General features: G+C 61.1%; 3 protein-coding genes and 1 long non-coding RNA gene across 7 annotated transcripts in view; 2 read left to right on the top strand and 2 right to left on the bottom strand.

The window, feature by feature from the left end:
• The window catches only part of Sin3b (SIN3 transcription regulator family member B), a 40,356-nt gene extending 25,725 nt beyond the window's left edge, over positions 1-14,631 (top strand). For both annotated transcript variants that reach the window (XM_046436854.2, XM_046436853.2), the window contains exons 10-19: positions 63-179; positions 1,615-1,853; positions 2,778-2,961; positions 5,858-6,464; positions 7,336-7,505; positions 10,492-10,665; positions 10,961-11,053; positions 11,965-12,059; positions 12,464-12,668; positions 12,783-14,631. In XM_046436854.2, coding sequence (XP_046292810.1) covers positions 63-179; positions 1,615-1,853; positions 2,778-2,961; positions 5,858-6,464; positions 7,336-7,505; positions 10,492-10,665; positions 10,961-11,053; positions 11,965-12,059; positions 12,464-12,668; positions 12,783-13,013 — 2,115 coding nt within the window. In that variant the 3' untranslated portion in view covers positions 13,014-14,631. The remainder of the gene's footprint in view (positions 1-62; positions 180-1,614; positions 1,854-2,777; positions 2,962-5,857; positions 6,465-7,335; positions 7,506-10,491; positions 10,666-10,960; positions 11,054-11,964; positions 12,060-12,463; positions 12,669-12,782) is intronic.
• A 1,201-nt stretch (positions 14,632-15,832) lies between these two features.
• Positions 15,833-17,762, bottom strand: LOC131423895 (uncharacterized). The gene is made up of 3 exons (XR_009226031.1): positions 17,634-17,762; positions 16,807-17,016; positions 15,833-16,695 (listed from the first exon to the last, which is right to left on the bottom strand). It is a non-coding gene; the product is annotated as an uncharacterized LOC131423895 (long non-coding RNA).
• Positions 17,763-18,034: 272 nt separating this feature from the next.
• F2rl3 (F2R like thrombin or trypsin receptor 3) lies at positions 18,035-19,713 on the top strand. Of its 2 annotated transcripts, none has more exons than XM_046437192.2 (2): positions 18,035-18,166; positions 18,508-19,713. In XM_046437192.2, the coding sequence occupies exons 1-2, from the start codon at positions 18,061-18,063 to the stop codon at positions 19,584-19,586; spliced, it is 1,185 nt and encodes a 394-aa protein (XP_046293148.1). In that variant the 5' UTR covers positions 18,035-18,060; the 3' UTR covers positions 19,587-19,713. The 2 variants fall into 2 exon arrangements, with proteins under 2 accessions (XP_046293148.1, XP_046293147.1); XM_046437191.2 differs by having other exon boundaries at positions 18,058-18,187.
• Positions 19,714-20,834: 1,121 nt separating this feature from the next.
• Cpamd8 (C3 and PZP like alpha-2-macroglobulin domain containing 8) overlaps positions 20,835-22,241 on the bottom strand; it is a 65,581-nt gene continuing 64,174 nt past the window's right edge. For both annotated transcript variants that reach the window (XM_058576566.1, XM_058576567.1), the window contains exon 42: positions 20,835-21,908. In XM_058576566.1, coding sequence (XP_058432549.1) covers positions 21,887-21,908 — 22 coding nt within the window. In that variant the 3' untranslated portion in view covers positions 20,835-21,886. The remainder of the gene's footprint in view (positions 21,909-22,241) is intronic.

The raw sequence follows: 22,241 nt of genomic DNA, 5'->3' as shown, positions 1-22,241 counted from the left end.
AACACTGTTAACATCTGGCCACTGGCACCTGCCTCCCTGTCACTTGTTTCCTCTTGGTGCAGGTGCTGAATGACACCTGGGTCTCCTTCCCCTCCTGGTCAGAAGACTCCACCTTCGTCAGCTCCAAGAAGACGCCCTACGAGGAGCAGCTGCACCGCTGTGAGGACGAGCGATTCGAGGTGTGGCGCCAGCACCCCTGGCCCTGTTCTCCCGGCCACCTGTCCTTCCTTCCCACCCTCTGCTGCATTCCCCCTCACCTCCTATCCACCTAGTGTCCTCCCAGGGCTCATCCCCTTCTTCCTTCACACCTGTTAGCCCTGGGAGCAGGGATTCCAGCACTTCCTGGCAGTGGGCAGCTCCCCAAGGCGTCCTGTTTCTTCTGGTCCTGGTGGCCCCTGTGCTGGTAACACAGTGATGTCCCTGTCTCTAGCAGTAGTGGGGGTGGAACCCAGGGCCTCACATGTGCTAGGCAGCTGATTAAGATCATCAAAGTCATAAGCAGAGTAAGAAATCAGAGAGCAAGTCCCAGGGTGACATCTTGCAAAACTCCAGGACAGTGCCACAGCCAGGGCCCCGACATCAAAACAACCTTGATCTCTTTCAGATCCCCAGTCGGACTTGCACTCACCTGTGCACATGCGCATGTGTGTGTGTGTGTGTGTGTCTGTTTGTGTGTGTGTGTGTGTCTGTCTGTCTGTGTGTTTTCCACTGCTGCCGCAGGACCGCAGGTGGGGATCTATAGCAAACAGAGATGCCTTGGCTCGAGGTTCCGCAGGCTGAGAAGCCCAGCATCAAGGTGCCTGCCTCTGGCGAGGGCCCTCTTGCATCATCACAGGGGAAGGGCAAAGAGGGCAGGCAAGACGAGGGGACAGAACGTGGCTTTGGCAACAAACCCCCTCCTGTGACACTATTCACCGGCCACGAGGGTGGTCCCGAGGCTCGGCCTGCTCGGAGGTCTGCTTCTCGGTGCTGTTGCTCTGGCAGCTCAGCTTGGGGGGGGGGGGGCGTTGAGACCACAACAGAAAGAGCGTGCATGTGCACAGGCGTGTGCATTTGCGCGTGTGCATGGGATGTACGTGCGCATGCATGTGTGCCATCTTCTCACCTGTGGGGGTTCCTGTGTCCACCAGAGTCCAGGTTCTGGACAGCTCACCCCTCATGCTGCCCTAATTCATAACCACAGCAGCTCCTTTCCCATCTCCACCCTGTCCCTAACTCCTGCCAGCCTGTCCTCCCCTGTGTCACTTTGTCATTTCAAGAAGTTGTTTATCACCACAGTGTCTTCAGGGCTGTGTTGTTGAGCGTAACTGTGCTTTTGATGCCCTGGAAGAGGGTCAGCCTAGGGACCATTCCCCTCCTCAAATGTGTCCTTTGTCGTCCTGGCTGCTGGCCGCTCACGCTGTGGTGGGCCATCTGCAGGTCTCTGTCAGTGGTGCCATCGCTGGGGTCTGGACACCCACCCCAGGCCACCGGGCTCACCCCGGGCAGCCCCGGCCACTTTTCCCTTTCATATCCAGCACAGTGTCCCCTGCACTGACCAGGTGCCCATTTCCCCACGTACCAGGCGCCTCCCTGAGTGCCTGTGACCGACGTGTCCTGCCTTCCTTTCTGTAGTTAGATGTTGTCCTGGAGACCAACCTGGCCACCATCCGTGTGTTGGAAAGTGTGCAGAAGAAGCTCTCGCGGATGGCACCGGAAGACCAGGAGAAGTTCCGGCTGGACGACTCCCTGGGCGGCACGTCGGAGGTGATCCAGAGGCGCGCCATTCACCGCATCTATGGTGACAAAGCCCCTGAGATCATCGAGAGCCTCAAGAAGAACCCTGTCACCGCCGTGCCTGTCGTCCTGAAGAGGTGTGGTAGGCTTCCACCACCCTCCTTCCTCAGGGAGCCCAGTGGGAGCCCGTGGCCTCAGGCTGGCACTGTTCCCAGCTTCCGTCGTCTCCCTGCTCCACTCCAAGGGGAGTGCTGTAGACGTGGCTAGTCCTCCTGGGACCCTCCTGTGCACATGGCCACACCTAGACATAGAGTCAGTCATCCCTCTGAGCCACAGACTGGCTCCAGGACCCCATGGATGTCCAAATCCATGGGTGCTCAAGTCCATCTATGAAATAGCGTAGTTTCTGTGTAGAACTCACCATATCCTCCTGTGGACTCAACTTGTGATGCTGACTGCAATGCAGGTGCTAGGTGAATAGTTGTACTGTATTATTTAGGGATCGCAACTCAGTTGAAGACACGAGTTTCTTCCCTTCAGATATTTCAGTCTGCAGTTGGTTGAATCTGCAGAGCCGAGGCTGTGGTGGGAGGGCTGGCTGTCACTACTTTAAAACACAAATGGGACCCTGCTGTGTCAGAGCTTGGTGTTTATGTAACAGCACCTCCTAGAAACTGTCCTGCGCTCGCAGGTGCTTTACTTACTAAGTGGCCTCTCGCAGGCGGGCACCAGCCCCCGGGTCGCAGACCTGGGCATGGCTACTGTGGCTACTTCCCACAGGGTGCCAGTTGAGCAGAGGAGCTGACTGGGGACCAGCAGCCACAGAGTGTGCTCCGTGCCCGGGAGGAGGGAGAGGAGCTGAAGCAGCTCTAGTGCTCCGCAGCCCCGGCCACTCTTTCCCTTTCATATCCGGCACAGTGTCCCCTGCACAGACCAGGTGCCGTCGGACTAGGCCTGAGTCGTGGCTGTCCCCGGTCGAGTCTAGGAGGAGATCAGACTTGTGTCCTACAAGGAAGGTGCCCTGAGGAGTCCCCAGTGCTGAGTGCATCTCGTCCCTGCAGGCTGAAGGCCAAGGAGGAGGAGTGGCGGGAGGCCCAGCAGGGCTTCAACAAGATCTGGCGCGAGCAGTATGAGAAGGCCTACCTCAAGTCCCTGGACCACCAAGCCGTGAACTTCAAGCAGAACGACACCAAGGCCTTGCGCTCCAAGAGTTTGCTCAACGAGATCGAGAGTGTCTATGATGAGGTGAGGGCCTCCTGCCTGAGGCCAGGCAGGCGGGCAGTAGGCAACGGCCAGCCCCTGGGTCTCCTGCCGCTGCAGGCAGGTGGCCAAGTCTCTGTGCCTTTGTTTCCCAGCAGCTAGGGGCTTGGTGGCTTCACCCTGCAGAGCTGTGTTGGGTGAGGGTTGTTCCTGGGTTCTGCAGCCCAGGGGTGTCAGGGACTCTGCCGGTGTTGGAGAGAGGCTCCCCCAGGCGTGGAGGACTATATGCAGTCAGCTATCAAGAGCGGCTTCCATCTGTCACCGCTGCCTGTGCTCCAGGCGCTGCTAGTACTCCCAAAAGGAATGTCATGAACCCTGCTTGCTGGGCACAGCTGTCATTGTGCTGATTTTGCAACAAGGAGATGGAGGCACCAGACATTGCCACTAACTGGGGACCAGGGTCCTGAGTCCCCGGATCCTCTGACCCTGGGCTTTGCCTCCGGCTCTTATGGTCTGCCTCGCCCCTTGGCAGGCTGTGGCCCGTCAGGCTCAGGGGCACGAGGAACAGAAATGTGACAGAGCCGTTCCCTCTGGTTTTAAGAGTCTGGCCCTTGGTACAACCTGCAGGGGAGCCACTTGTTTGCAGGAGCCCAATGTGGGAAGCTTGGTGGGAAGGTGATGGCCCCTGGACATGGTGGCAGCCAGATGCTGGAGAGGAGGTGACCAGGGAAGGGACACTGCTCCTTGGGCAGGAGCCGAATGGGGGTGGAGCTACTTCACCATCCTGGTGTCTACCTGGGCAGGTGACATTCTGCTTCACGCCTCTAATCCCGGCCACTGTGGCATCTGAGGAATTCAAGACCAGCTTGAGCACCTTAACCAGACCCTTTTCAAAATAAGTAGTAAAAAGGGCTGGGGATGTAGCTCAATGTTACAGCTGCTGGGTTCAGTTCCCTGTATTACATACACACATCCATACGTCATCAGTCACTGAGTCCCCTTCATTCCTTACGTAACCACACAGTAATGATTGTACCTCAACTTATAATATGGAAATCAAAGGCAGAGGAGCCGGAAACTGGTCTGAATTCTCCTGCCCTGCATGGGACACAGCTGGACAACCTGTCTGCCCAGAGCATATGTGACCATTATGGACACCATCCAGGGCCCAGCCACAGATGGCCTTCCCTCCAGGGCCCTCCCTGCTGGGCTGTCTGACTGCTGAGGCCCACCCCACGGGTGTTCTGGCTTCCCTACTTTAGTCCTGGGTGGGTCCGCAGGCCCGAGACCTGTCTGTGGGGCTAGAGACACCTGCAGGATGGGGCTGATGATATGGCTCTCGGACCCACCCATGCTACAGCTGAGGTCCTGGGCCTCTGCCAGGGGCTGGGACTGATAGGGTGCCTGGGTACAGGGACACTGCCGCCTTCACCCCCCACCTGGCGAGTCTCGTGGTGGTCCCTGTTCATACCTGTCAGACCCTCATCTCGCGGTTCACAGAGCACCTTTGCCATCTCATTGCATGCCTTGTTCTAAAGAGGACTTTTTAAGATGCTTTTCGAGGGCATCTGTGGTATAGATGAGGCAAGGGAATTGGGAAGCTGGAGGGGAGCTCAGGTCACACTGAGGAGCCAGGGCAGGGCTGAAGTGCAGCCCACTGTGGGCGCCAGCTCCCCAGGAGCAGCCCCGCTGACATCGCAGGCTAGTGACCAGCGCCTCCCATTTGTAAGGGAGCACGGCCCCCAATGAGAAGCAGGACTCCTCTGCTCCGGAAAGCTGAGGTCCTGGCCAGGGACTGTGTGGAAGGCTCCCCCTGCTCATTCTGTGTTTGAGGGGCCCTTCAGTATCATGCCCTGGACTCACCACTGAGAGCCTGAAGGACACCCAGCCCTGCCCACAGGGATACACTCACTTTACACAAGAACCCGGGCACCTCTACCTCTCTGTCTGGTGTTTAGAGGATCAGTGGGCCACGCAGGAGAGGACTGGGTGTCATGGGGTGCTGGAGGAAGTAGTGACTGTCTTTGGGTTTGGGGGAAGAAAAGTCGTTATCCAGACGAAGCCCCAGGGCAGCAGTGAGCCCAGGGAGGAGGTTGTCTGGGGAGAACAAGTGAGCAGACAGGCATGTGCAAGGGCCCTGTGCATGGCAAGGGGAGCGCAGTGCCCCCAAAGCATCAGAGAGGAACAGGGGCTCCTTGAGACCTTAGGGGCCACAGGGCAGGGCACCAGAGGCTGGGGTTTTCTGGGGGCCTGGGCAGGTCTGGGTGGTTTAGTGAACTGGCCCTGCTCCTCTCAGCCAGATCTCCGTGGACGCAGGAGAGTGGGTGGGGCTGGTGGAGGGTGGGGAACAGACAGGGATGGTAGGGTCTTGGTGACGTGCATGGTGTGAAGGACTGCAGAGGGACAGAAGGGTATCACAAGCACCAGTGCATGAGTGACAGGAGGGCAGAGAGGCCCGGGGCCCAAGAGCCTCCCTTACCCCAGGCCCCCGAGTCAGCTGGGATCAGGGGCTGGGGATGCTGCTCACCTCCTGACACCTGGCTTCTGGGCTGCCATTGGCTCTGGTGGTGGCCAGTTGACCTTGTCGGAGGGTGGCCTGGCAGGGAGCCGCATGCCCGTTCAGGTACCAGAGCTAGACTGCAGCTCAGGCCCGAGTGTGATGCGTTAGAGCCCCTGTGGTTCTCAGGACCCCCATCTTGGGGTTCACTCAGCTTTGCTGCCTGGGACCTGTGACTCTTCGTCACTTCAGCAAGAGGACCAGGGACATGGGCTCCAGGAAAGGCTGAGCAGATGTTCCACATCCCAGATTCTGCAGTGTCCTCACCTCCCTGGGCAGTGCACATCCACTCTGGGTCCTGGCTCACAGTGACTTGTCTGTGAGGGTGGGGACACCTCCTGGTGCTGGGCTGCTTCCCACCTGACGGTTGCTCTGTCCCCTCAGCACCAGGAGCAGCACTCGGAGGGCCGCAGTGCCCCCTCCAGCGAGCCGCACCTCATCTTCGTCTATGAGGACAGGCAGATCTTGGAGGACGCGGCAGCCCTCATCAGCTACTTCGTGAAGCGGCAGCCGGCCATCCAGAAGGAGGACCAGGGCACCATCCACCAGCTGCTGCACCACTTCCTGCCCAGCCTCTTCTTCTCCCAGCAGCTGGACCTGGCGGCTTCGGAGGAGTCAGCCGATGAGGACCGGGACGGCCCCCCAGGCCAGAGCTCAGACCCCAGCGAACGAAAGAAGCCGGCATCAGGGCCACAGAGCAGCCCCCCAGAGGAGAAGGGGACCTTTGGGGACACGCCAGCTGCTGAGCAGCCACCTGCACCACCACCCAAGCCCCTGGACGACGTGTATAGTCTCTTCTTTGCCAATAACAACTGGTACTTCTTCCTGCGCCTGCACCAGACCCTGTGCTCCAGGCTCCTGAGGATCTACCGCCAGGCCCAGAAGCAGCTGCTGGAGCACCGCACCGAGAAGGAGCGGGAGCAGCTGCTGTGCGAGGGCCGCAGGGAGAAGGGCAGCGACCCCGCCATGGAGCTGCGCCTCAAGCAGCCCAGTAAGCGCCCCATGGGGCCCTCGGTTCAGGCTCATGACTTGTGACTAGAGGCACAGATTGCATTTCCGGGTGGCCTTTGGTTGTGAATAGTCATCCCTCTGTGTCCTTAGGCTCCACGTCCTCAGCTTCACCCACCTGCACACTGAAAGTGTCCCCCCTAAATTACATCTGTGCCAGACACGTACAGACCTTTATTGTCGTGATCCCTAAACAATACAGTGTAACAGCTGTGCCCGAGCATGCCTTCAACTAGGTGTTCTGAGTGACCAGAGGTGATTCAGAAGTCTAGGAGACTGCTCACGGGTTCTGTGTAGATACATGTCATGGACAGAGGGACTTGAGCCTCTGGGGGTTGGTATCTGTGGGGTCCTGGAACCAAGGGTCAACTGTTAATTATATGATTTTGAGTGGAAAGTTGCAAATGGAACGTTGCCAACGTACTAAGAGATTCTCTAGTACCTCTCCCAGCTTCCTCCAGCAGTGACCCCTTTCCTAGATGTAGTCATGTCCAGACAGGAGACAGGCTTTGCACGTTATCCTCCTCCACAGCCTTGTCTCACCAGTCTTCCTGGTGCGTGTAAAGCCACCACAGCTGTCTCTAGCTGCCATCCCCAAGTCTCACGGCTGAGCCATGTATCCAGACTGAGCAGCCGGGTGGGGGTGGGGGTGCAGCCTGGCTGTTCGTGTTCCCTGGTGATGCCAGATTCGTCCTGGGTCGGCTGCGCGTATGCCAGGTCCTTGGTGGGGGCTGCCAGGCCCACAGTGGGGTTTCCCCGGGCTCCGAGGTGGGGACTCAGCCCACGGTCTGCTCGTCCTCCTGGGAGGTAGTGGCCAGGTGTGGGGGTGGAGCCTCACCATCCGTCTTCCCTAGGTGAGGTGGAGCTGGAGGAGTATTACCCGGCCTTCCTGGACATGGTGCGGAGCCTGCTGGAGGGGAGCATCGACCCCACGCAGTACGAGGACACCCTGCGCGAGATGTTCACCATCCACGCCTACATCGGCTTCACCATGGACAAGCTGGTGCAGAACATCGCACGACAGGTGAGCAGGGTTTGCACTTGGGAAGTCAAGCCTTCCTCCACTCACGTACCAGAAGGCCGACCCTGTGGTCGGCTCAGAAGAACTTTCCATTCGTTCTATTGAGATGAAATTCAAATAACGTAGATTAATCATTGTGAAGTGCATAGCTCATAGCATTTAGTACAAAACAAACATCCCTAATCCCCAAAACCCAAATCCTGAATGCTCCAAAATCCAAAACTTTGAGCATCCATCTGATGCCGGGGTGGAAAACTCCATACCATATAACTTTGTTTTATGCACAAAATGATTTAAAAAACTGTATAAAATTGCCTCCAGCCTGTGCTGGAGGTGCTATGAGGTGTGTAAGAAGCACAAGTGAATTTCTTGTCTAGGCTGAGTCCATTCCCAGAACGCCTCATCATGCACATGTAGATATCCCGAAAGCTGAAAACACTGGATTGTGGAATCCAGAACATCTCTAGTGTCCAGTGTCTGGATAGGGGATGCTCACCTGTGTGTCCATGGCATTGTGCGGCTGCCACCTCTTTCTAGTCCCAGAACATTTTCATTCCCCTAAAAGAGAGACCTCCACCCCCCTCCCTCAGCCCCTGGCAGCTGCTGCCCTGCTTCCTGTGTCTGGGTATTCCTGTGCTGGCCACTGCACATCAGTGGACTCACGCACCATGTAGCTTTTTGCATCTGGCTTCAGTCACTTGTGTAATGTTTTTGATGTCCATCACTTTGTGGCCTGTGCCAGTGCTTGGTTCCTTTTCAGGGCTACGTAGCCTTCCCTCCTGTGGCCGATGTGTTCAGCCATTCGTCCACTGCAGGTGGTTGGGTCGTGGCCGCCTTGTCTCCACAGAGCAGCAGTGTCTGTGTGAGCTCAGGGTTGAGTCCCTGTTGGTCTTCTTGAGGGTAAATGGATGGCACATGTCCACTTACCCTGGGGTACATCAGCCATGTCCATCAACAGCAGTTTTATTGCTGGTGGAAAATGGCCACAGCTAAATGTCAGCAAAGGATGTGGGTCATAAACAAACAGCCAAAGCCCAGCTGAGCTGGATGAGGCCCAGACATGAGTCTGCCTGGTTGCTGCCGGAACTGTTCACCGCGACCTCTGTTTCCTGATTATCAAATGAGGCCATTTATTGTCAAGCAGATAAGAAGTTGGGAAAGAAAGTGTGTGGTTAACCCTCATGCAGACATGGCCAAGGGAGCTCTTCATCCTCCGGGATTCAGGGCCTTGGCCTCGAACAATCCCGCCAGGCCTCCACCGCTGAGCCTCACCCAGCCCCAGAGACTGTTTGCTGAAGTAGAGCCAGAGGGAATGAGCCAGGCCCAGAGCAGCGGGTGGGCTTGCACCTGTGCAGCTTCCCCCTCATGTCCCCCAGCCACCCACCCGCCATGGGCTTCCATCCTGCCCTCTGCACCAAGCGCTGAGCCCTGTGTAATGGTCGTGCCCAGGAGCACCATTCTGGGGAACTCCTGGTTCCCCCACTCCTGTACCCGCTGAGGACACCTGGGCCGTACCCTGTCCGGGCTGTGAGCAGCAGCATGTTGTGCCCCTGTGCCCTGGTGCAGGATGTGACTGTGTCCTGCTTCCCAGGGCTCACCTGGCAGTGGACAAGGCCGTGCCCTGCCTGTGTCCTCGCCAGGGCTCACCATCCGTGGTCCTGCTCCTGTGGGTGCCTTGAAGCTCACGTTGCTTGGGGGTGTGGCCTGTGGAGCCGTCCTCCGTGTGCGCCCTATTGCCCCAGAGCTGCCCTGTCCACCCACAACCAGGCCTGGGGCCACAGGGCTCTGCGAGGCAGCAGCTGTGTCTGGATGCCGCCCTCCTTGATCTCCACTTCCCCTGCAAGCCAGGGGCGGGTCTCTGTCTCTTCCTGACTCCATCTGCAGTGGTGACCACTTTGGCTGGGTCATGGAGAAACAGCACCCAGGTTCCTGCACAGTGTCCCACGGCTTCTGGGACAGCAGGCTTGTTTGCAGCCCCAGGAGGTTAGGCCAGATTAGGCACTTTGATTACTATTTGGGTGGGGGGAACCTTTCTATAGAATCTCTAGAACCTGTGCAGCTGACCTGCCATGCCCTGGTCTCTTGCTGTTGTCCCCAGCCGTGGCTGTACTGAGCTCCAACCACAGCCCCAAGGCCAGGTTCCCCCAAGGGCTCCTCCACCCTGCCATTGGTGATCTACCTTGTCCAGGTTGGGTCTGACGTCTGACCTCTCGGTCTCACTTTTTTTTTTTTTGGAGGGCCAAGGAAGGTAGCGGGGATTGAACTCAGGGCACTTGCCCACTGAGCCACATCCCCAGCCCTATTTTGTAATTTATTTAGAGACAGGGTCTCACTAAGTTGCTTAGGGCCTCACTGTTGCTGAGGCTGGCTATGAACTGGCGATCCTCCTGGCTCAGCCTCACTTTTTAAAAAATTAGCATTTTTTAAAAATCCGCTCTTTAGCAGCAGCGGGTCTTTGTTGGGTGCCAGCAATGTGCCAGGTACCCCACAAGACCTGTGCATGTCTAGATGTCACTGCATTTATTAACAGTGACAATTGGGGAGGACATGTATGGTCCCCCTGAGGTGTAGGGCCACCTGTCAAGAGCCCAGAGCTGGTGCTGGGCAGAGTCCACGGCACACAGCTGAGGCTCGCCTCCAGCCCCGGCTGCTCTCGTTGTTTCTTAAGGAACATAAAGATAAGAAACCTTTAAACCAAAGATCTAGGGGAAGTCCCACCTGCCATCACACTGCTTTCAGATAATGCACGTTCTCTTCCACGTCTTCGCTGGATATTTCTCACACCCGGGTTGGGGGTGGCCTGGCCCCTCTGGCCTTCTGTGGTCGGGCTTGGGCTGCTCTACACAGCTCTGAGGTCACCCTGGGCAGCCCTCAGGATCCTGGTCCTCGCCCCAGGTCTCGTTTCTGGCCTTTGCCAACTTCCTCTTGGGTGGGGTGGGGCTGCAGCAGGAGGGGGGCTGTAGTGCCACCTGCTGTCCCTTTCTGCCAGCTGCACCACCTGGTGAGCGACGACGTGTGCCTGAAGGTGGTGGAGCTCTACCTGAATGAGAAGAAGCGGGGAGCGGCTGGCGGGAACCTGTCTTCCCGCTGTGTCCGAGCCGCCAGGGAGACCAGCTACCAGTGGAGGGCCGAGCGCTGCATGGCCGACGAGAACTGCTTCAAGGTGAGGCCAGCTCCCTCCGCCGCACGCACGCACGCACGCTGGGGCAGTGCCGGAGCCCCCAGGGGCGGCTGCGGAGAGGGCTGGACGCTGGTTTGGCTGCTGGGTGGCCCGAGGTACCACGCGCTTCACCTGCTCAGACTGAGACACTGGCCTGGCCTGCGAGGCCCGCAGCCTACAAGGAAGCATCAGGGCCTTGGAAGGTGGCAGAGCAGGTGACCGATGTCCTGTGACCTTGTCCTGGCCAGCCAGGCTGTCTAGGTGGCTTTAGGCTTTTGTCTCCCCGCCTCCACCCCAGGTGATGTTCCTTCAGCGCAAAGGACAGGTGATCATGACCATCGAGCTACTGGACACTGAAGAGGCCCAGACAGAGGACCCTGTGGAGGTCCAGGTGAGGCCCCAGCCCCAAATCCATGCATGTGCATGCTGCATAGGGGAGGGGACAGCATCCAGGGACAGCGTGGCGAGGCTCCTGGGCACACACTGGCCAGGGGGCTGCTGGCCACCATTCCAGCAGTGGCTCCTTACAGGCAGAGCCTCCCTGCTGCCTGTTTCCAGCCCCTGTACCCACATGTCCAGGTCAGCAGGACAGGCAGGGCCTGGGGCCTCCCGGGCACGCCCACCTCCGGGCGGCAGCTGAACCGCCTACTGCAGATCCTGGAGGCCGGAGGCCCAGGTCCAGGTGGTGGCAGGGTCACACTCCTGCAAAGGCTCCCGGGGAGGGTCCTTCCTGGCCTCTTCCATGACTGTGGAGACCCCCTTCCAGGAGTTTCCAGGAAATGTGATCACTTAGCTCAGGTCTGACTTGAGCAGCACGGGGAGTGGGTGGAATCCCTTGACCACACAGGCCATGGCCACCCTGCTGAGCCCTGCTGTTGCCCAGCCCCAGGTCCCGTCTGGTCTCCCCTTCCTGTTGTTTGTGTCCTGACATCCATTCCTGTCCACTGCTCGTCCTGGACCCCACTCTCTCTGTGAGGAGTCCCTCCCTCCCATTCCCCCGAGTGAGGTTTTATGTGACACCCACCGGAAGGCCATTATGCAGCCTGGACTTAGCCATAGATGCCTGGAATACTGGTCACAGGCCCTGTTTGAACATGACCTGATTGTAGTGTCACCTCCTGGCCAAGTCCTTGGTTGCAGGCGACGTGTGGTGATCTCTGACACAGATCAGACCCTCGGTGACTTCTGGCCTCCTTAGGCTTTGGGGAGGGAGGGTGGAGGTCTCCATGAGCTCCTGAGTTGGGGCCAGGGCGAGGGCCTGTGGCCCTGCCTGGAGGAGTCACGCTGTCTCCCTGTCCTCAGCACTTGGCCCGCTACGTGGAGCAGTACGTGGGGACTGAGGGCGCGTCCAGCTCCCCCACCGAGGGCTTCCTGCTGAAACCCGTGTTCCTGCAGAGGTGAGTGAGGCTCATACCCAGGGCTGGCTTGTCCTGAGGGGCAGCCCTGCCCTCCCGAGGCTGAGTCTGAAGCCAGCAGAACTGTAGGGGGGCCGGGGGTGGAGGCCCATTTCAGAGGCCCCCACTGGCTGTGGGGCTGCATCCCCCAGCCAGGGAGCAGAGGAGCTGGGCCGAGACCCTGAGCGCCAGCCCCGGAGGGAGTAGCCTCGGGAACTGGCAGGGTCCAGCCAGGCGTGGCAGAGGGTGGCTCTGAGATCGCCTCGGCGGAGTTTAGATGTGCTGGTTTCTGGTTGCTTCGATACACACGCCCCGCCCCAGGAGGTCCTCGGGATGCTCAGGAGTTCCCTGGCCTGCAGACCTCCTCCTCTTCCCGGGGCGTCCCTGGCACCTCCTCTTGCTCCTAGGAACCTCAAGAAATTCCGGCGCTGGCAGTGTGAACAGGTGCGGGCGCTGCGCGGTGAGGCCAAGAGCTCCTGGAAGCGGCTCATTGGGGTGGAGAGCGCGTGCGACGTGGACTGCCGCTTCAAGCTCAGCACCCACAAGATGGTGTTCATCGTGAACTCTGAGGACTACATGTACCGCCGCGGGACCCTCTGCCGGGCCAAGCAGGTGCCGACTCCCTCTGTGATCGGGCGCCTGCATCTGATTCCTGCACCTTGGGGACCGTGGGTCCGGCCCTCTGTCCCAGGTCCCTGGCCACCCTAACGCCCCTCCTCTCTGCAGGTGCAGCCCCTGGTGCTGCTCCGCCACCACCAGCACTTCGAGGAGTGGCACAGCCGCTGGCTAGAGGACAATGTGACCGTGGAGGCAGCCAGCCTGGTACAGGACTGGCTCATGGGTGAGGAGGACGAGGACATGGTGCCCTGCAAGACGCTCTGCGAGACGGTGCACGTGCACGGCCTGCCCGTCACCCGCTACCGCGTGCAGTACAGCCGCCACCCTGCCTCGCCCTGAGCAGCCTGAGCAGTGACGCGCCCTCGGCCACAGCCTCCGTCCTTGGGATGTTTTCCTGAACAAGTTGGGGCCTCGTGTCCCCAGCCCTGCTGCTGCGGGACAGCCAGCCCCAGAGCAAGGCCCTGCCTCCCCTGGGCTCCGTGGCTCGTGTGGGCCTGTCCTGTGCCAAACCTGATCCCTCTGCACTTGGGCCCTGGGCGCAGCCCCGCCCCCCAGGGGTGGGCAGACACCCTGGCCAAGGAGCCCCACTGTGCATCAGGTGCCAAATCCCTGCTGGGTGGGCACGTGCCATCACTGACCCTGAAGTCCCAGTGTCTTGGAAAAGTCACAGGTGACAGATATGCAAGGCTTGTGCTTGGGAGAGGCTGGGTGTCCCCAAGACCCTGACACCAAAGTAGCTGGGCCCTGGGTGGACCCGCTTGTAAAGCAGGTCCTTCCCCAGCTCCCCAGAAACGTTGCCTGAGGGTTTGGGTGTCAGTCACGCAGCCAGTGATGGGCACCCTTGGTCATTCTTGAGAAGAGCCCCTCCAGCCCAGCGCTGGGGCTCCCACCGTAACTGTCCAGACCTGGAACCGGCGTCTGTGCCTAGAAGACCCCTCTCTGGATTAGAGATGCCAGACCCCTTGCTGATCCAGCAGCCACTCCCTGTCCCTGAGGGGAGGGGCTCAGGCCAGGTGCCTCTCTAGAGTGGTGTCCCCACCCGGGGATCCCTGGGGCACCTGGTCCTGCCCTGCAGTGGGGGTCCTGGAAGTACATGTGTGCGCACACGCATCTGTTCCTTAGCGCTCTCCTAGTGGCCCTTACCTCTGCAGCAGCCCAGTCCTGCGGCTTCTTAGGGCTGGGGTCTCTGGACGCCGAGTCCGCCCTAGCTGCCCTGTCCTGCAGCACCACCCCAGCAGCCACGCAGCCCTCTGCCTGTCTCCGGGACAGCTCAGCTGCTCCCAGGGTCATTTTCTCTGTTTGCGAAGAGCTGAGGTGACCTGTCCCTCACTGGCCCCCAGGCTCTTTCTGCCAGATCCCACGGGACAGACTGGGCCAGCGCCTCGGACCTCTTCCCCCAGCCCCCTGCCCAGTCCCAGCATCGGAGCTGGAGCTGGCCCAGAGCAGCCGAGCTCAGCCTCCTGCAGCACAGCTGTGCCAAACTCAAGGATCCAGGAAGCAAACACGTGTTTCTAGAAGTTTCCTGTGGAACTGGAGGCTCCCAACACCTGTGACCCCAGGCCTGGGCACTTCTGAGCCCATGAGCCCACCACGGGGCCCTTGCCTGTCCCACGTGCCTCGCAGGCACTTTGTACGCAGCCTGGTCTCCTAGGAGGGGATCTGATCTCGGGGACTCCTGAGCCAGTCCTGCAGTTGGCCGCCCGGGCCCGCCCAGCCCGCAGCCCTCCCCGCGCCTCACCTGTGGCCAGGGGGAGACTGAGGGCCTGGGTGCTCCGGAGGCCCGAGCCCCTCCCCGCGGCCGTCCCACCTCCCGCATGCTTCTGTGGAGCAGCGCTCTCCGTTCCCGAGGAATTTCTGTTCTGGGCTTGTCCTTCCTTCGCAGCTGTTTTGAATGTAGTTTTCCATTTCTATTTATTTGCACATTAAGGTTAAAAATTAAATATTGACGTAAAATCAAGAGGTTCTGTCAGTCATTTCCTGTGAGAATCCAGACACCTCCCTGCCAAGTGAGCCATTGAGTGCCCCCATGAGCCCACCCAGGGTCTGCAAGTGCCAAGACCCCCCAGGGGGTGGGACCTGGTTCCTGAAACCCAGAGGAGTTAAGGCAGCCCCTCAAGTGGCAGTGCTGGCCTTCACAAGGTCACCCCACCCCAGCTCTGCCTGCCCCAACGTGGGAATATTTTCTAGAACGTTCTGTCCTAATTCCATTTCCGCTTTCAGTAGAAATGAGAATCATCTCCTTCGCCTGAGTGTTGAGTGGTGTCTGCTTTGGGCTTTCTGCGCCCCGCCGACCGTCGCCTCCCCTGGGCCCCCACGTCCTGAGGCCTGCACCAGCACCCACAGAGCCAGCCTCCCTCCTGGCCCCACCCTCCACCCGCCGCCTGCTCCCTGGCCTTCCAGTCTGCGACCCCTTCATACCTGGGCAGCCCCCCACCTGTCTCTGGATAACTGCTGCCCACAGCTCTGCTTACAGTCCTGGCTGATGCCACCTTCCCCTGAGGGTCCACATCCCCTCCCGCTTGTCCCTGGGCCTCCCCTTCCCCAAGAGAACCCACTCTCAAGAGCTGCCCAACCTCCCTCCCAGGACCCAGGTGTGCCCACACCCGGCGCTGCACAGGCAGAGTCTGCCCTGGGCACGCACACCAGAGGGTCAGGGCTGCTGGGCAGGCTGGTCAACCTGGCTGAAGTGGTCCTGTCCCCAGCCCATGTCATCTAGGTGTCCAGGGCCTCAGCAGTCAGAAGTGCTACAGGGACCAGAGGACGTGCTCGGAGAAGCCCCCTGCCCTCCAGTGGGCAGGGTCTGACCGACATGCTGACAGTGATGTGATCTGGGTCATCACCCAACAGTGTCTGGAGAGGGGCAGTGCAGCAGGGGTCCTGTGGTTGCTGAGAGCTCCGACCACCCACCGCCTGGACCCAAACTGCCACCAGCTACAGAGGAAGACGCAGCCCTGCGGACGCCTGGGTCACAGCCCTATGAGACCCAGAGCAGATGGGGCGGGCGGGTGGTCTGTGGGCCTGGAGGGGAAAGGCAGGCGTCCAGGGCTGGATGGGCCAGACCCCAGGCCCTGACTCCCAGAGCTGTCGGTGTGACACTGGGCGTGACATTTGGCCCCAGGGGATGGGCGGGCACCCTGTTCTCAGGCCAGGCTCAGGGGTTAATGTGCTCGTCCACAGGGCGACGCCCACTAGGGACAGAGGAGGGGGTGGCAGGCCTGTGGGTGCCCACCTAACTCATCCACCTCCAGTGAGGCAGCAGAGGAGGTGCTCGGGGACAGTCCCTGGGCCTTCCCGGGGTCCCGAAGAACTGGAAGATGAAGAAATCTAGACAAGACCTGGGTCTCTTTGCCAAATTTTCTGTTTAAAAAAATATTTTTAAAAAATATGTATAAAATACAAATATGTACAATATAAATGAATTAATATAATGTAAATTTACCATTGAGACCATTTTTCAGTGTGCCATTAGGGCCCTGAGCACAATCACAGTGTCCTGCGCTGTCACCACCATCTCCAGAGTGCTCCTATCCTATAAAACTGTCCCCAGGGAAGCCTCAGCCCGGTCCCGCCCCGCCCCTCTACTTTCTGTCTGAACTTGAAGACCCCAGGGACCTCACAGGAGTGGAGTCGGTAGTGTGTGTCTTTCTGTGGCTTCTGTCACTCAGCATCACGTCCTCAAGTTCCTTCCATGTTACAGATCCTCCCTTTTTAAGGCTAATAGTCGGCATTTTAAAAATAATGTCAGTTTTTATGACAAGTAACACAGGACGTAGGAAATTCCAAAGTACAAAGAACCAGTCGGAGAAAAGCAGGCCCCAGCTCTCTCCCCAAGGAGAGGTGCCAGGACACCGCCCGACAGTAATGGGGATGTCACATGTCCTCACAGGGGCTCTGCTGGTGCTGTCACAGCGTCGTCCCATGGAGGGGCTGTTGCCGGGCACATCCCGGCCCCCCTTCCCAGGGCTGCCGTGAGCATCGCGGGCCAGACGTCTTCCTGAGCGTGAGCATCTCGCCTAAATTCCTGGACAGGAACCGAGTCAAAGCGCGTGAGTCACGATTTCAATGCATAATTGCCAGACCCCCCTTTCCCGCCCTGCCCTGCCCTGCCCAGTGACACGGGGCGCCCCCGTACCCCCTGGTGCCCCCTGGGTGTTCCTGGTGCTGCTCACACCCGGCTCGTCTTCTGCTTGTGGAGGACGCCTGCCCCCATCTCCGTTGCCAGGAGACACAGGCATGGGCTGAGGGACAACTGGATGCTGTGGAGGCTGGCTCTGTCCAGGACTCTGCACAGTCACTTCCTGGCTGATCCCTTCATCGTTGCATGTGTGGCTAGATGAGGACCCTGGTGACGCAGGAAGTGGCCGAGCGGACCCCTCCCCCTCTCCAGTTGACTTTGTCCTCCCGGACCCCAGGCGGCCCTGGCTGCCCCTCCTGCGGCCAGACCTGCACCCCACCACAGCGGCCAGCCCTGACCCCAGTGTGGGGCTCCCCCATGCAGGACAGGTGGAGGTGTCTGTGTGGCAGGGACACCGCTGAGTGCCGTCACCCACCCCGAGCCTGCTTTCCATGCGCACAGAGGGTGCCCATCGGGTACTGCATAGTGTCCCCACAGAGCGCCAGAAGCAGGGATATGGGGGCTGGAAGGGAGGGGAGGGGACCCTGGAAGGGTGACTCAGTCCCTCTCCGTCCCAGGCGGAGGGAGGGGCAGGAAGCAGCAGAGGGGCTCTGAGAACCAGGCCCAGGGCTGCCGAGGAGCCCTGACCAGGGCCCCCATGGCAGAGGTGGCCTCGTTGGGGTCCCTCGGTCACTTTCAGCAGACCTCACCCTCACAAGGGGGCTCCCCCTGCGGCTCCTCACCTTGCTCCTGCAGAGGACGAGTGGGACAGCCCTGGGGAGGCAGTGACAAGCTGGGGCAGTCCCCAAGAGGACTTGGGGTGCTCTGGGGAGGGGGTTGCTCACCTGCTTTTGACCTCTGACCCAGCAGGGAGGCTGGGCTCTTGTCCTCCCACCACAGACAGGAAATAGGGGGTGGCCTCAGGAAGGACTGAGTGCCCTGATGGGGCAGGGACATGGCAGGCCAGACTGCCATCCAACAGGAGCTGTGGACGTGACTGGCCAGCAGGATGTAGCCACTCGGTCCGCAGATGCTTCCTGGGCTGGACAGCTTGGGTGGGGGCTGCGGCCGGGGTCCCCCTCCGTCTCGCTGGCACAGCACCCGTGAGTGCCCCAGCCCGGCCCTGAGGACTCCCACGCCTCCCACAGGCTCCCGGGAACAGCTGGGCCGTGGGCTCGAGGGCGGCCAGCTCCCCACTCCGGAAGCAGTGGGGGTGGGTGCGAGGCAGGAAGCCAGGAGGCAGGCGGCAGTCAGAGCCGAGCCTGCGGGAGCATGCGGGGGCTGCTGCTGTGGCCCCTGGTGCTGGGGCTCGGCCTGGTGGGTGACAGCCAGACCCCCGGCATCTACGACGAGGGCTGGAGCACAGAAGGAGGCGACGGTGAGCCACCTGGCCCCCGGGGTGAGGAGTGGTCGTCCGCAGAGATGGAGCTGGGTCCCCAGAGCCGAGAGGGAGGTGGGGAGCGTGGGGGCACTGTTGGCCCAAGGCCACCCTCTACGCTGGCCTTGGCCCCGCCAGGCTGGGCGCTGTTCAGAATTGTCCAGTTTTATCCTGCCCTCCCAGGGGATCCTGGGGGCTGGGGCTGGGACGTTCTGGCACCCACAGCCACAGGGGCCAGTGGGGGTCCGGGCTGAGGGACCCCTCGGGCACCCGCACCCCCTCCCTCCCTGGAGTGGGGGGAGGTGGGAGCCCCGGCTGACGGTGCGGCCTCTCTCCCCCAGAGGGTACGCTGGGGCCCTTGCCCAGGCCCGGGGAGGCGCAGCCGGACCAGCCTCACCTGCGCAGCTTCCCGGGCCAGCCCTGCGCCAACGACAGCGACGCGCTGGAGCTCCCAGAGCGCTCCCGGGCGCTGCTGCTGGGCTGGGTGCCCACCAGGCTGGTGCCCGCGCTCTACGGGCTGGTCCTGATGGTGGGGCTGCCCGCCAACGGCCTGGCGCTCTGGGTGCTGGCCACGCGGGTGCCGCGGCTGCCCTCCACGGTGCTGCTCATGAACCTGGCCACTGCCGACCTGCTGCTGGCTCTGGTGCTGCCGCCGCACCTCGCCTACCACCTGTGGGACCAGCGCTGGCCCTTCGGCGAAGTCGCCTGCCGCCTGGCCACGGCTGCCCTCTACGGCCACATGTACGGCTCTGTGCTGCTGCTGGCCGCCATCAGCGTGGACCGCTACCTGGCCCTGGTGCACCCCCTGCGGGCCCGCAGCCTGCGCGGCCAGCGCCTGACCGCCGGGCTCTGCACGGCCACCTGGCTCATGGCGGCTGCCCTGGCACTGCCCCTGACCCTGCAGCAGCAGACCTTCCGGCTGGCGGGCTCCGACCGGGTGCTCTGCCACGACGTGCTGCCCCTGGGCGCCCAGGCCTCCCACTGGCGGCCGGCCTTCACCTGCCTGGCCCTGCTGGGCTGCTTCCTGCCGCTGCTGGTCATGCTGCTGTGCTACGGGGCCACCTTGCACACGCTGGCGGCCGGCGGCCAGCGCTACAGCCACGCGCTGCGGCTGACCGCCCTGGTGCTGGCCTCGGCCGTGGCCTTCTTCGTGCCCAGCAACGCGCTGCTCCTGCTGCACTACTCCAACCCCAGCCCGGACGCCTGGGGTGACCTCTACGCCGCCTACGTGCCCAGCCTGGCCCTCAGCACGCTCAACAGCTGCGTGGACCCCTTCATCTACTACTACGTGTCCCTGGAGTTCAGGGACAAGGTGCGGGAGGGGCTCTGCTGCCAGCCGCCAGGAGCCACCACGGCCTCCAAGGCCTCCGGGGAGGTGGGCAGCCCTGGGTCGGGCACCCGCTCCTCTTCACTCCCGTGACACCCTCAGGAGGGTGGCCAAGGGGGAAGGGGCCACCTTGGGAAGAGCAGGGTGTCCCCCTAAACCCACGTCCTTCCCAGAACCTCGGAGCATGACCTCACTTGGAAATAAAGTCAGTGTAACTGTCCTTAGTTATGATGAGGCCACGTTGGAGGGAAGCTGGGCCCTCCGCCAGTGGCTGGTGTCCTTCCATAAAGGGGAGAGGACACAGAGACCCAGGGAGAAGCCCTGTGACAAAGGAGGCAGGCTGGAGTGACATGGCCGTCGAAGCAGGAGAGGGCCTGGGGCAGGCCGCCCACACACCTCGGACGGGCCAGCCTCGCGGACACCCTGCGCTTGGGTTCCGGCCTCCAGAACGGAGACAGTGAATCTGTTGTTTTTAAGCCACTTGGTGCCTTTCTACAGCGGCCCAGGGACACAGGGTGAGGCTAAGTGCAGACTCCCGGCCCAGCCACCTTCCAGGCTCAGCTCTGTGGCGTGACACTGCCGTCACCAGGTGAGGTGGTCACCTGTGAGGTGGGGACGAGGATACTCCCTGAACCATCAGAGTGGGGTGCACCCTTGCTCCCCAAGTCCACCACCAGCAAGGTCAGCCTCCCGCCGTCACCGAGGCTCCCGAAGACCTCCCGCCCAGTGGTCTGACTTCCCAATCCCCTGATGCTGACCTCAGCAGGACAGAGTGGGATGAGGGCAGGGTGGACGTGTGCTTGGCGGCCGGGGCCAGGGCTGCCAGCCACAGCCTGCTCTGAGCTGTCGGGAGGACCAGGGGCCACACGGGTGCCTGTCAGGGACAGGCCCCGGGCACACACACCTCTGCTCCCCCCCACGCTACGAGGCAGCCGGACAGGGCAGGGGCTGCAGAGGGAGCCCCACCTGAGCAGGCCAGTCCACCGCTGGGCGCCCCACTGGGTCTGTCTGACCAGCCCGGCTTTGGGCCGCTGGCCTCAGGTGCACACCTAAGGCCATGCCCTGAAGTGCTCCAGGACGTCCCCACCGGGGAGCTGGGGTCACCCTCACAGCTTTATCATTTCTTCCAACCGCACGTCCATCTGTGAGGATCCTAGGGCACGCATTAGACCCTAAGACCTTCCCCCACACACCCTCTCTGGAAGGCCAGGCCCAGGGCCCCTGGCCATCACCTGGCCACTGTGCTCTGAGTGACCAGCTGCCGGGCCCTGGGTGTGAAGAGCTTCACCCGCTGTGCGTCCCCCAGGCTCCCACTCCCTGCAGGAGGCTGAAGACGGCCCGTGAGTCTGGAAATCAGCTTTTATTTTTATCAACAGGCCCTACAGTGGGGGGGACAGGGCTCGGCCTGGGGATGAAGTCTGCTGGCCTGTCCCTCATGGGCTGGCAGGAGCAGCCGGCACTGAGAGGTGAGGACCCCCAGGCTGGAGCCTCTCAGCCAGGGAGGGGTCTGTGCTACCCCCTTAAATCAGAGAAATGCTGGCTGAAATAAATACCGTCTTGAAAAGGCCCAGGGGGACAGAAACGGGCACCCCAAGGCCACCAGGAGCAACAAGATGGGACGGACAAGGGCTGGGGCGGCGGAGGGTCCCAGAAGGCAGGCAGCTCTGAGCACGCAGCCTCCACCCTGGGGCTGGGGTCCCCCAGAGCTGCTGGGAGAGGAACCGTCCCCTAAATGCCAGGGGCTGGGGACATGGGCTGTGGAGGCCCCAGGTCCCCCAGCCCCAGGAGCAGAGCAAAGTGCCTTTGCCAGGAGCCGTGGTCTTCCCACAGGGCCCTCTGCCGTCCAGGCTGCACTTGGAAGACGTCCTGGGCCAGAGCAGAGGGTGCAGGGAAGCCATCGTCCTGGCACAACCCGAGGTCCTGGTCTAGAGGCTCAGCGGCCTGAGAGCCCCAGAGAGAGTCCAGGGCTCTGTGTTTTGGAGACACGTGTCTTGTTTAGTTTCAAAGTCACAGACGAGGGACAGTGACGCTGTCTCCCTTCTCTGGTCAGCTGCGTCTTCTCAGAAGAAGACTCGGGGACCACAACACCTCCCTGGATGTTCCTTCTCCCAGGAGCAGAATGTCAGGCTGTGGCCCCAACCCAGAGCTGGGAGTGGGCACCTGGATGTCCACCTGCAGCTGTGGAGGCCGGGTGCTCGGGGACCCCAGCCACTCCAGCTGTCCCCTACCATGCTCAGGACTCCCCATCCTAGGGCGGGCAGGTTCCGTCATTCTGTCCACCAGACTGGAGGCAGGGTCACAGGGGGCTGGGGCGGACCCCTGCCAGGCAGAGTCACGGGCTGACAGGGACCAGGCAGGCAGATGGCGCCATCCTGCTTCGAGTGTGGTGGCCGTTAGGAAGAGAAACCGCTCTGGCTGTCCAGGAGAGAAGGAGACACTCCCTAGGGGCTGCCAGGCTCCTGGGGCACAGCCCTGTCCCCTTCCCACACCTGCCCCCAGGAGGCTCCCACCTGTCGCTTCCTCAATTTTCTTTTTTTTTTTTTGAGATGGGGTCTCACTCTGTTGGCCAAAGCAGCCTCCAGCTCCTGGGCTCAAGCCATCCTCCTGCCTGAGCCTCCCCGGCAGCTGAGCCTACAGGCGTGTGTTACCATGTGCAGCTCGAGCTATGAACCCCCTCCCTCAAAAACAAACCACAAAACCCCACCTCTCCTAAGGTCCTAGAGGGAACCGGAAAGTCGTCACTTAGGG

Source organism: Marmota monax, unplaced genomic scaffold, assembly GCF_021218885.2.
Source record: "Marmota monax isolate L192 unplaced genomic scaffold, Marmota_monax_Labrador192_F-V1.1 WCK01_AAM20220418_F8-fsc00021, whole genome shotgun sequence".
In the NCBI taxonomy this organism is placed as follows: Eukaryota; Metazoa; Chordata; class Mammalia; order Rodentia; family Sciuridae; genus Marmota; species Marmota monax.
Note: the sequence above shows the minus strand (reverse complement) of the source record. Positions and strands in the feature narration are given on the sequence as shown.

What these genes read in the sequence shown, in the direction of transcription:
- F2rl3 (XM_046437191.2), top strand. Translation starts at nt 18,061, where the DNA reads ATGCGGGGGCTGCTGCTGTGGCCCCTGGTGCTGGGGCTCGGCCTGGTG. An exon ending in TGAGCCACCTGGCCCCCGGG is followed by an intron (nt 18,188 to 18,507) that starts GTGAGGAGTGGT and finishes TCTCTCCCCCAG; the next exon opens with AGGGTACGCTGGGGCCCTTG.